The sequence below is a fragment of the Salvelinus namaycush genome, chromosome 15 (genome assembly GCF_016432855.1).
Source record: "Salvelinus namaycush isolate Seneca chromosome 15, SaNama_1.0, whole genome shotgun sequence".
Classification (NCBI taxonomy): Eukaryota; Metazoa; Chordata; class Actinopteri; order Salmoniformes; family Salmonidae; genus Salvelinus; species Salvelinus namaycush.
The window spans coordinates 10,814,795-10,828,934 of NC_052321.1; the positions used below are offsets into that span (position 1 = coordinate 10,814,795).

The 14,140-nt window shown below is 44.1% G+C and overlaps 1 protein-coding gene across 1 annotated transcript; it reads right to left on the reverse strand.

Annotated features, from left to right (window-relative positions):
- Positions 1-4,485: 4,485 nt before the first annotated feature.
- On the reverse strand, positions 4,486-6,539 carry LOC120059760 (extensin-1-like). Its single transcript, XM_039008813.1, has 2 exons — positions 6,523-6,539; positions 4,486-5,509 (listed from the first exon to the last, which is right to left on the reverse strand). Exons 1-2 carry the CDS (start codon positions 6,537-6,539, stop codon positions 4,486-4,488), a joined length of 1,041 nt encoding a protein of 346 aa, XP_038864741.1.
- Between the last annotated feature and the right edge of the window lie 7,601 nt (positions 6,540-14,140).

Genomic DNA, 14,140 nt, shown 5'->3' on the forward strand with positions numbered 1-14,140 from the left:
ACAATCATCTCTGCGGGAAAATGTGTTGTAGTTCTCCACTTTCCCCAAAACTTATTTGAATATCCTGAAATCATGTTTGGGTGGGAATGTAAACGGTTGGTTGATATTGACCACCTTATTGAGGGGAAAGATATTGCTGAAGACTATATTCACCATTATTACCACCTGCGAACAGTCCATCTCCATAGGACTGCTCAATCCACCATGTACACATTTAAACAATGCAATTATTCTGCCCCTGGAGAGAGAGTTGGAAGGACTGAAGCTTATAGCCTTCTATATGAGTGAGGAGATGATAGGAGTGGAGAAGCAACTTCTTCAAAGAAAGACCAATGGGCATTACCTGGAAAACAGGTACGTCGACACATATCCATCCATATAGGCCAGTGGGCATTATTAGAAAGACATGAAGGGGATCCGAAGAGTGAGATGGCAGCTTGGGTCCAAACTACATGATACGTATAGTACCAGGGCGATTGCACGCCAGGGAAGCCCAAAAATATTCTGGGATTGCTCTGGCAATTCGCACATAAACACTTAATTTGGAGGGAAAATAAATGCCATGTTGTTGTTTTTTTACATTTGCATGACAAACAATTTTCTAGAACATCATGATGACAGTGGCCATTTTAGGCCCTTTTTAAACCTATACTGTACATACTGTACATGTCTCCTGTAAGACCCTATGATCTGTGAACCATATATGATACAGATAACACTGGTTTCATTATAATTCATACAGTGTGCTCTGAACTATGGACATATAGAATATATCAAAATGACACTTTTTGATTTTGTTTAATTTAAGAACAATATACTCTACAAGTACATCACATTTCTGGTCTCTCTGCTAATTCTGAAGTTCTGATACATTTGATGAGCACCACCAACACAGTGAATGGGAAAATGGATTCAAAAGGAACCTCCCTCTGCTGGTGATTTTCTGAATGTGCAATCCTAAAGGAGGGCTGTGATTGGTTAACTTCTTATGGCTGCAGGGGCAGTATTGAGTAGCTTGGATGAAAGGTGCACAGAGGTGCCCAGAGTAAACAGCCTGCTCCTCAGTCATAGTTGCTAATATATGCATATTATTATTCGTATTGGATAGAAAACACTCTGAAGTTTCTAAAACTGTTTGAATTATGTCTGTGAGTATAACAGAACTCATATGGCAGGCAAAAACCTGAGAAGTTCCACTTCCTGTTTGGATTTTTTCTGAGGCTGCTAGATTTTCAACCAAGCTCCCAATGAAATTACAGCGAGATATGGACAAGTTTTCACATCCTACGGCTTACACTAGATGTCAACAGTCAATAGAACTTTGTCTGATGACTCTAATGTGAAGGGGGGCCGAAGGAAACAGGAATGATTCACCACTGCCATGAGGTGACCATGCATTGAACACGTGCGTTCACGTGAGAGGCACCTCCGTTCCATCGCTCAACTGAAGTCAATCTAATTCTCCGGTTGGAACGTTATTCAAGATGTATGTTAACCTGTTTGGCGTGCAAGCCCGACGTCGGTACACTTATGACAACAGCCACTTCAAGTGCAGGGCGCGAAATTCAAAATATATATTTTTTAAATATTTAACTTTCACACATTAACAAGTCCAATACAGCATATGAAAGGTACACATCTCGTGAATCCAGCCAACATGTCCGATTTTTAAAATGTTTTCCAGGGAAGACAAAATATGTAAATCTATTAGCTAACCACGTTAGCAAAAGACTCCACTTTTATTACTCCATCAGTTTTTGACTCCATCAGTAGCTATCACAAATTCGGCCAAATAAAGATATAAATAGCCACTAACCAAGAAACAACCTCATCAGATGACAGTCTGATAACATATTTATTGTATAGCATATGTTTTTTTCGAAAAATGTGCATATTTCAGGTATAAATCATAGTTTACATTGCAGCTACATTCAGAAATTGCACCGAAAGCAGCCATAATATTTACAGACACCAACGTCAAATACCTAATTACTCATCATAAAACATTTCTGAAAAATACATAGTGTACAGCAAATGAAAGACAGGCATCTTGTGATGCCAGACAATATTTCCGATTTATTAAGTGTTTTACAGCGAAAACAAAATGTTGCGTTATATTAGCTTAGCACAATAGCCAGAAACACTTGGGCGCCGGCGACTACGACAGATATATGAAATAACATCATAAATTGGGTCTTACTTTTGCTGATCTTTCATCAGAATGTTGAACAAGGTGTCCTTTGTCCAGATGAGTCGTTGTTTGGATTCAGAATGGCAACTTTCTCTCTCCATTTAGCAAGCGCGCTAGCCGGGTTGCACGGATCTCTCCATGTAAACAAACGGAAGAGAACGGAACACGGCAAAACTCCCGAAAAAATTTCAATAATCTGATGAAACTATATTGAAAAAACATACTTTACGATGATATGGTGACATGTATCAAATAAAATCAAAGCCGGAAATAATAGTCGCCTATAACGTCAGCAAAACAAAAGGCAACCCCACTGTCCAAATCGCGTTCTTCAGAGTACCGGAACTGGGGTACACGTCATTCCAAGAGGATTTATTCCATCCCAGATCGAGATAATCACCTCATTTCTTCTCTCACAGCCTTCTTGACACCCAGATGAAGGTGTATGACGTGCATGTATACTAATAGCTCTTGTGCCCATTTATAGGCAGGAAGAGGAAGAGAGCATCGATTTCAGACTTTGAACTTCCGGGTCAGGAAAAGTGCTGCAGAATGAGTTCTGTTTCACTCAGAGAAATAATTCAAACGGTTTTAGAAACTAGAGAGTGTTTTCTATCCAATAGTAATAATAATATGCATATTGTACGAGCAAGAATTGAGTACGAGGCCGTTTGAAATGGACACATTTTATCAGGCTACTCAATACTGCCCCTTGCAGCCATAAGAAGTTAACAACATTCTAAAGATTGATTCAATACATCGTTTGACATGTTTCTACTGACTGTTACGGAACTTTTGGACATTTCGTCACGTTATAGTGGACGCGCTTTGTGACTTTGGAATTGTTTACCAAACGCGCTAACCAAAGTAGCTAATTGGACATAAATAACGGACATTATCGAAACAAATCAAGCATTTATTGTGAACCTGGGATTCCTAGGACTGCAATCTGATGAAGTTCATCAAAGGTAAGGAAACATTTATCATGTATTTTCTGGTTTCTGTTGACTCCAACATGGCGGCTAATTTTACTATTGTTCTGAGCTCCGTCTCAGATTATTGCATGGTTTGCTTTTTCCGTTTTTTAAAAATCTGACACAGCGGTTGCATTAAGGAGAGGTATATCTATAATTCCATGTGTATAACTTGTATTATCATCTACATTTATGATGAGTATTTCTGTTGAAACGATGTGGCTATGCACTATCACTGGATGTTTTTGGAACTAGTGAATGTAACGCGCCAATGTAAACTCCGATTTTTTTATATAAATATGAACTTTATCAAACAAAACATGCATGTATTGTGTAACATGAAGTCCTATGAGTGTCATCTGATGAAGATCATCAAAGGTTAGTGATTCATTTTAGCTATATTTCTGCTTTTTGTGACTGCTATCTTTCGCTGGAAAAATGGCTGTGCTTATTGTGGTTTGGTGTTACCTAACATAATCGTTTGTAGTGCTTTCGCTGAAAAGAATATTTGAAATCGGACACTTTGGTGGGATTAACAACAAGATTACCTTTAAAATGGTATAAGACACATGTATGTCTGAGGAATTTTAATTATGAGATTTCTGTTTTTTTAATTTGGCGCCCTGCACTTTCACTGGCTGTTGTCATATCATCCCGTTAGCGGGATTGCAGCCATAAGAAGTTTTAATTACCTATAATGTCAATTTGTATGTTTAAAATGGGTCATATCATTAAGTCCATTCTGGAAATATGAAGTATTTGAATAGGGTATTGTTCCAAACAATAAACAATCCAAAAAGGATACTTTTGAGATATTAATATTAATAGTTTTCATGTTGAATGTGAAATGTTGTTTTCGGTTCACAGATCATAGGGTCTTACAGGAGGCATGGATATTTAAAAGGGGCCTAAAATCACCACTTTTATCATGCTTTTCTCTAAGGACAAGTGTGATACAACATGTCAAAAACATATTCAAACAACTTTCCTCCTAAGGAAGTTTCTATGTGAGAATTGCCAGAACAATCTGAGCTACCCAAAATATTTCTCGGAGTTTCCCTGGTCACGGGGTGAGGAAAACCTCCTGGTCCCAATGACACACACACACTCGACATAACTTCCTGCTTTCAGCTACGTCCCTCTGAGGCTCACACATGGTGAATCATAATTCATGTAAAAAAAAAAAGAAAGGAAAAAAACGGAGTAAATCTAGATTGATGGTCGGGGAGAAGAGCTTCGCATCATCAAAGCAACAAACACCCCTCTCCACGCCACTGGTGCAGGTTCAATAAGATGGAGAGATTAAAAACTGGATGAAAGCTAATGAAAGACAAACATGAGAGGTGGTGAGGGGTGGGAGAAACAGGGGGATGAGAGGTGGTGAGGGGTGGGAGATATAGGGGGATGGGAGGTGGTGAGGTGGTGGGAGATACAGGGGGATGGGAGGTGGTGAGGTGGTGGGAGATACAGGGGGATGGGAGGTGGTGAGGGGTGGGAGAAACAGGGGGATGGGAGGTGGTGAGGGGTGGGAGATACAGGGGGATGGGAGGTGGTGAGGGGTGGGAGATACAGGGGGATGGGAGGTGGTGAGGGGTGAGAGATACAGGGGGATGGGAGGTGGTGAGGTGGTGGGAGATACAGGGGGATGGGAGGTGGTGAGGGGTGGGAGATACAGGGGGATGGGAGGTGGTGAGGGTTGGGAGATACAGGGGGATGGGAGGTGGTGAGGTGGTGGGAGATACAGGGGGATGGGAGGTGGTGAGGGGTGGGAGATACAGGGGGATGGGAGGTGGTGAGGGGTGGGAGATACAGGGGGATGGGAGGTGGTGAGGGGTGGGAGATACAGGGGGATGGGAGGTGGTGAGGGGTGGGAGATACAGGGGGATGGGAGGTGGTGAGGTGGTGGGAGATACAGGGGGATGGGAGGTGGTGAGGTGGTGGGAGATACAGGGGGATGGGAGGTGGTGAGGGGTGGGAGATACAGGGGGATGAGAGGGGGTGAGGGGTAGGAGATACAGGGGGATGAGAGGTGGTGAGGGGTTGGAGATACAGGGGGATGAGAGGTGGTGAGGGGTGGGAGATACAGGGGGATGGGAGGTGGTGAAGGGTGGGAGATACAGGGGGATTGGAGATACAGGGGGATTGGAGATACAGGGGGATGGGAGGTGGTGAGGGGTGGGAGATACAGGGGGATGGGAGGTGGTGAGGGGTGGGAGATACAGGGGGATGGGAGGTGGTGAGGGGTGGGAGATACAGGGGGATGAGAGGTGGTGAGGGGTTGGAGATACAGGGGGATGGGGGATGAGAGGTGGTGAGGGATACCGGGGGATGAGAGAGGGGGGTGCTAGCGAGAGGACAAGTGGGGGAGACAGTGTTTGGTGTGGTCCGATCAACCACAGGATGTTGCTGTAGTCAATAGCAGGGAGATGAAAAGGATCTGGTACCCAGCCTGGGAGGTCTCTGGGAGGGAGGCCTAGCTGTGTGTGTGTGTGTGTGTGTGTGTGTGTGTGTGTGTGTGTGTGTGTGTGTGTGTGTGTGTGTGTGTGTGTGTGTGTGTGTGTGTGTGTGTGTGTGTGTGTGTGTGTGTGTCAGATTGCCAAGCCAACAGGCTGCCTTGTTTGTGCCAAGTCCTGTACTGTAGCTCACTGTAGTCCAGTGCAGTGTTAGTATACATATTACGCAGTGTCCTGTACTGTAGCTCACTGTAGACCAGTGCAGTGTTAGTGTACATATTACGCAGTGTCCTGTACTGTAGCTCACTGTAGTCCAGTGCAGTGTTAGTATACATATTACGCAGTGTCCTGTACTGTAGCTCACTGTAGACCAGTGCAGTGTTAGTGTACATATTACGCAGTGTCCTGTACTGTAGCTCACTGTAGTCCAGTGCAGTGTTAGTATACATATTACGCAGTGTCCTGTACTGTAGCTCACTGTAGACCAGTGCAGTGTTAGTGTACATATTACGCAGTGTCCTGTACTGTAGCTCACTGTAGACCAGTGCAGTGTTAGTGTACATATTACGCAGTGTCCTGTACTGTAGCTCACTGTAGTCCAGTGCAGTGTTAGTATACATATTACGCAGTGTCCTGTACTGTAGCTCACTGTAGACCAGTGCAGTGTTAGTGTACATATTACGCAGTGTCCTGTACTGTAGCTCACTGTAGTCCAGTGCAGTGTTAGTGTACATATTACGCAATGTCCTGTACTGTAGCTCACTGTAGTGCAGTGCAGTGTTAGTGTACATATTACGCAGTGTCCTGTACTGTAGCTCACTTTAGTCCAGTGCAGTGTTAGTGTAGATATTACGCAGTGTCCTGTACTGTAGATGTAACTAGCAGAGAACACATGCAAGCTCACCTGGAGTAGTAGAGCATAGTGTGGATGTTTCACACTGGATCCCACAGGTACTAGTACTAGTACACAGTGTTCCAATGCAGCAGCTTCAGACCAGAGCTACACTATAGACTGTATGTACAGGTAGAATGAAGCAGCCTCAGACCAGACCTACACTATAGACTGTATGTACAGGTAGAATGCCGCAGCCTCAGACCAGAGCTACACTATAGACTGTATGTACAGGTAGAATGAAGCAGCCTCAGACCAGAGCTACACTATAGACTGTATGTACAGGTAGAATGCAGCAGCCTCAGACCAGAGCTACACTATAGACTGTATGTACAGGTAGAATGAAGCAGCCTCAGCCCAGAGCTACACTATAGACTGTATGTACAGGTAGAATGAAGCCGCCTCAGACCAGAGCTACACTATAGACTGTATGTACAGATAGAATGAAGCAGCCTCAGCCCAGAGCTACACTATAGACTGTATGTACAGGTAGAATGAAGCCGCCTCAGACCAGAGCTACACTATAGACTGTATGTACAGTTAGAATGAAGCAGCCTCAGACCAGAGCTACACTATAGATTGTATGTACAGGTAGAATGAAGCAGCCTCAGACCAGAGCTACACTATAGACTGCATGTACAGGTAGAATGAAGCAGCCTCAGACCAGAGCTACACGATAGACAGTATGTACAGGTATAATGAAGCAGCCTCAGACCAGAGCTACACTATAGACTGTATGTACAGATAGAATGAAGCAGCCTCAGACCAGAGCTACACTACAGACTGTATGTACAGGTAGAATGAAGCAGCCTCAGACCAGAGCTACACTATAGACTGTATGTACAGGTAGAATGAAGCAGCCTCAGACCAGAGCTACACTATAGACTGCATGTACAGGTAGAATGAAGCAGCCTCAGACCAGAGCTACACTATAGACTGTATGTACAGGTAGAATGAAGCAGCCTCAGACCAGAGCTACACTATAGACTGTATCTAGAGATAGAATGAAACCGCCTCAGACCAGAGCTACACTATAGACTGTATGTACAGATAGAATGAAGCAGCCTCAGACCAGAGCTACACTATAGACTGTATGTACAGGTAGAATGAAGCAGCCTCAGACCAGAGCTACACTATAGACTGTATGTACAGGTAGAATGAAGCAGCCTCAGACCAGAGCTACACTATAGACTGTATGTACAGGTAGAATGAAGCAGCCTCAGACCAGAGCTACACTATAGACTGTATCTAGAGATAGAATGCAGCAGCCTCAGACCAGAGCTACACTATAGACTGTATGTACAGGTAGAATGAAGCAGCCTCAGACCAGAGCTACACTATAGACTGTATGTACAGGTAGAATGAAGCAGCCTCAGACCAGAGCTACACTATAGACTGTATGTAGAAATAGAATGAAGCAGCCTCAGACCAGAGATACACTATAGACTGTATGTACAAATAGAATGAAGCAGCCTCAGACCAGAGCTACACTATAGACTGTATCTAGAGATAGAATGCAGCAGCCTCAGACCAGAGCTACACTATAGACTGTATGTACAGGTAGAATGAAGCAGCCTCAGACCAGAGCTACACTATAGACTGTATCTAGAGATAGAATGCAGCAGCCTCAGACCAGAGCTACACTATAGACTGTATTTACAGATAGAATGAAGCAGCCTCAGACCAGAGCTACACTATAGACTGTATGTACAGGTAGAATGAAGCAGCCTCAGACCAGAGCTACACTATAGACTGTATGTACAGGTAGAATGAAGCAGCCTCAGACAAGAGCTACACTATAGACTGTATCTAGAGATAAAATGCAGCAGCTCAGTGAGATCATGTTTGTGGTCACCATACAGACACGTGGAAGGAAGGACGTCATCACAATGCCTGAGATGTTGATGATTTAATTACAGTCACAGGGTCATCGTTTAAGTCTTCAACAAGCCAATTGAGGTAATCCTGCTATTCAGACACACGAACGGATGCTGATCATTTGATTACCGTCACATGGTCATCATTTAAGTCTTAATCCTAGACTAGGAATATAATATCATGCTACTGACTACATGGAAATTTATAGCGAAACTTATTGCAATGGCCATGCAACTCCTAAACATCATTGTTAGTTAAAGCTGTTGAGTTAGAGCAGGAAGCAGTAGTGTGTGGCAGATCCAGAAGGCTGCCTGTGCTGTGGTGATGTCAGTAAATAGTGCATCTATTTCACTATTGGCTCAGCTAATAGAATACAGGCAGTCATTAGCTTGTTCCTGGGTTTGGTTCAGCTTTTGGCCTGATAAATCAGCTTTTGTGTGTGTGTGCGTGCGTGCGTGTGTATGTGTGTGCGTTTAAGCACTTACCTGTATTTACAGTATCTGTTTTGAGCGGTGCTCTCCTTCTGTTTCATTCGCTCCCCCTTCCAGTCTGTTCCTCTCCCTCCCCTTTCTCTTTCTTTTTCTCTTTCCCTCCTCTCTCTCTCTTTCCCTCCTCTCTCTCTCTCCCTCCTCTCTCTCTTACCCTCCCCTCTTTCTCTCTCTTTCTCTCTATCCCTCCTCTCTCTCTCTTTCTCTCTATCCCTCCTCTCTCTCTCTCTCTCTCCATCCCCTCTCTTTCTCTCTTTCTCTCTATCCCTCCTCTCTCTCTCTCTCTCCCTCCCCACTCTGTCTCTTTCTCTCTATCCCTCCTCTCTCTCTCCCTCCATCCCCTCTCTTTCTCTCTATCCCTCTATCCCTCCTCTCTATCTCTCTCCCTCCCCTCTCTATCCCTCCTCTCTCTCTCTCCCTCCCCGCTCTCTCTTTCTCTCTATCCCTCCTCTCTCTCTCCCTCCTCCCTCTCTCTCCCTCCTCTCTTTCTCCCTCTCTCTCTTTCTTTCTCTCTCGATATCCCCAGTCCTTTCTAACCAGAATGGAATAGCACTGTAGCCTATACTCTAAATGCAAAAACACTGAACACCTCACTTAGTTACCATTGTCTTATCTATCAAAGCAACAAAGCAATCTCTTTAATTGTGTATTTTACTATGTCTGGTACATTACGTGCGCTTCATACTCACATAAGTCCTACTGTCTGAGGCCTTAGTTGGGTATAGTACAGTCTGACAGGGTTTAAACATAGTGGCTATGTGATTCATGTTCCTGCCCTCTTCTAATTGAGGAGATAAGATCAGCTTGTGTATTCATGGGAAACGAATTACCTGACAGGAGGTATTACTGCTGCTATTCTGCAGGTAAAGCATGCCTCAGCCATGGTCACTGCCTCAACCAAACCCTTTACCTTCCGTCATTAGAGCCATAATGAAGTTAGGCTCCCCCTCCTCTTCCCTCTCTCATGTCTACGGTGGCCTTGTTTTATTTGGATTGTTGTTTTAACCTTTATTTTAACAGGGAGTTAGAGACCAAGGTCTCTTTTACAGATGAGTCTGTATACACATCAAACACATCAATATACATTATACAGCAACATACACGTCAATATGCACATCAATATGCACATCGCTATACACATCACTATACACATCACTATACACATCACTGCACACATCACTATACACATCACTGTACACATCACTGTACACATCACTGTACACATCACTATACACATCACTATACACGTCAATATACACATCACTATACACATCGCTATACACATCGCTGTACACATCGCTGTACACATCACTGTACACATCACTGTACACATCACTGCGCACATCGCTATACACATTCCGGTACACATCACTATACACATCTCTGTACACATCACTATACACATCACTATACACATCAATAAACACATCGGTATACACATCAATAAACACATCACTATACACATCAATAAACACATCGGTATACACATCAATAAACACATCACTATACACATCACTATACACATCACTATACACATCAATAAACACATCGGTATACACATCACTATACACATCACTATACACATCACTATACATTATACAGCAACATACACAGCACTATACACGTCAATATACAGATCACTATACACATCAATAAACACATCGGTATACACATCGATACACACACCAATATACACATCACTATATACACATCACTATACACACATCACTATACACACATCACTATACACATCAATATACACATCACTATATACATCAATATACATCACTATACACACCAATATACACATCAACATGCACGCATCAATATGCACAACAATATACATATCACTGTACTATACATACACATCACAACGGTCTAAGGCACTGCATCTCAGTGATAGAGGTGTCACGACAGACCCTGGTTCGATTCCAGGTTGTATCACAACCGGCCATGATTGGGAGTTCCATAGGGCGGCACTCATTTGGCCCAGCGTCGTCCGGGTTTGGCCGGGGTAGGCCGTCATTGTAAATAATAATTTGTTCTTATCTGACTTGCCTATTTAAATTAAAAGGTTAATTAAATACATCTAATAAAAATATATGCACGTATATGCAATATATGCACTATGCACGTCAATATGCACGTCAATATGCACGCCACTATGCACGTCAATATGCACATCACTATGCACGTCGATATGCACGCCGATTTGCACGTCGATATGCACGTCGCTATGCACGTCAATATGCACGTCAATATGCGCGTCAATATGCGCGTCAATATGCGCGTCACTATGCACGTCAACATGCACGTCAACATGCACGTCACTATGAACGTCAATATGCACATCACTGTGCATGTCACTATGAACGTCAATATGCACGTCAATATGCGCGTCAATATGCGCGTCACTATGCGCGTCACTATGCGCGTCACTATGCGCGTCAATATGTGCGTCACTATGCGCGTCAACATGCACGTCACTATGAACGTCACTATGAACGTCAATATGCACATCACTATGCACGTCGCTATGCACGTCAATATGCACGTCAATATGCACGTCAATATGCACGTCACTATGCGCGTCAACATGCACGTCAACATGCACGTCAACATGCACGTCACTATGCACGTCACTATGAACGTCAATATGCACGTCACTATGCACGTCACGATACACGTCAATATGCACGTCAATATACACATTTATATGCACATCAATAAATGAAAAGCTGAACAAACAGTGTGTTACAGGTTGTATGTTGGCCCTCTAAGGAGACAGTGCTGATCTAGGATCAGTTTTGACCATCATGATTAAGAGTGCAGGTATAGGTAGGACCTGATCCTAGATCAGCACAGCTACTCTGAGACGCTTTATGAATATGGACTCTTGTGCTGTGTAGGCTTTAGACGTGGCCTAGACTGTTGATTCGTTGTTTTTTACCACTGACTGCCCAATGACATAATTTACGTGGCTGTAACAGTTAGTAGAGTAAATGTTTATAGATGCACAGATTGCCTATTAAAGATTGGAATTGTTTGCTTTATTGTTCTGTTTATGCATGTGCCATTTGTGAGAATGTTTGGCTGTGAGCCAGATAGCTAGTTATTCGGGCTCTCTCGCTGGAAGCCAGGCATTTGATAACTGGGGTACTTTTACACATATTTAAACCCTGAGCATTCAACAATGAGCCTAGAGCACACAGCAACATAAACTGGATCTAGATAACTGGAGTGCCACCTGCTGGTCATGGAAGGAACTGCACGTGGGAAGCGCCCAAGTATACACACACTTGGATGTACAGAGACATACAGGTCTGCACGCACGCACGCACGAACACACACACTCACAAAATATATGGTCACTGTTGCCATCTGAAATGGCTCTATGATGACTGTCAGACTTGGAAAAGAGCCTGTCCTTCATTTCCCCCCACTACCTTTGAAACACACTTGGTTCATCATAGGATCATACAGAGATGCTCTTATCATTTAAATATCACAAGGACCCGCCGCTCTGTCCAGCAAAACTTCTAGATCTTAGGAGAGTGACATGTTCATACCTGCAGAGTGACTCATCTCTCTCTCTCTTTCTCCCTCTCTCTCTCCCTCTCTCCCTCTCTCCCTCTCTCTCCCTCTCTCCCTCTCTCTCCCTCTCTCCCTGACTCTGTCTCCCCCTCCTCTTTTCTTTCCTTCCCTTCTCTTTCTCTCCTGTTGAAATTAGATATGTTCGTCTTTACTCATGTATTGTTATTCATTATATTGATTTATGTACTGTATTGTTGAGGGAGATAGCACATAAGCATTTTGCTGTGACTTTTAGTCCTGCTGTAAACTGTGTATGTGTGATTTCATTTGATATGACCTGTATTATATGTCTCACTATTGCCATTACCAGAACGTTTTTCACTTTTTTCCAACATAAAAAAGCAAAGGGTTTATAAAAAAGGGCCAGAGGCTAGAGGTGAAATTACAACTCCCCCATAGCTTTGATGGGAGCCACTGGACCAAGAAGGAAGAGGTCTTTGCCCTCCTCACTTTCCACCAAAAAAACTGGATCTTTTGCTCCCCTGCTTTTCCTTTAGAGGGCCAGAAGCTGAGGGAGGGGTAAAGTGAGGGAAGGAGAAAGAAGGAAAGGGGAAGAAGAAGAGTAGGGGTTCTCAGACCCTCATTTACCCTGTCAACCCTCCTAGCGGGGGATAGTGTTCAGGATCTATTGATCCCAACTCAGTGGAGCACTAATCCTGCAGACTTGATTGATTCCGACTGTTGTCTAGCCTCAGTGCACAGCCCAATCCTTCCTCTGCACTACTTTCACTCCCTCTCTCCCTCCCTCTCCTCCCCCAGCTTCTCATAAAGCATTGATATGCATGACGGGATGCCTGGAGAGGTGGGGTTAGTGGTAGTGGTGATGGGGATAGGGGGAGTGTACATATTAAGTGTATATACATTACAACAGGAAACACGAAGACATGGATGTCGATTAAGGCAGACCCCTGCATCTCTCTGATTCAGAGGGGTTGGGTACAGAAGACACATTTCAGATGAAGGCATTCAGTTGTACAACTGACTAGGTATCCCCCTTTCCCTTTCCTTACCTGGCGAGGTGAAAGACAGCAGCTAGGGCCTATCAGCGGCCGGACAGGAGACAGGAGACAGAGCCCAGAGCGAGGTGTTCACGAGATGCCAGCCCAGAGGACTTTCTTTCTGTCCCCTTTTCTCCCCTTATCTTTCCTTCAACCCCCTTCTCTCAACATCTCTCTCCTTCAACCCCCTTCTATCTCCTACTCTCTTCTGCAACCTCCTCTCTCCTTCACCCCCTTTCTCTCACCTTCTCCACCTTCTCTCAACATCTATCTTCTTCAAACCTCTTCCCTCTCCTTCTCTCTCCTTAAAACCCCTTCTCTTTCATTCTCTCTCCTTCATTGCCTTTCTCTCCCATTCTCTCTCCTTCTTTCCCCTTCTCTCTCCATCATACCCCTTCTCTCCCCTTCTCTCCTTCTCTCCCCTTCTATCCCCTTTTCTCCAGCTATCTCTGCTTCAACCTCCTTCTCTCTCCTTCAACCACGTTCTCTCTCCTCTCATCTTCTCTCTCCTTCAACCCCCTTCTCTATCCTTCTCTCCCCTTTTCTGTCCTACAACACCCTTTCGCCCCTTCTCTTTACTTCAACCCCCTTCTCTGCCCTTCTCTCTCCTTCTCTCCCCTTCTCTCTCCTTCAACCCCCTTCTCTCTCCTTCAACCCCCTTCTCTCCCCTTC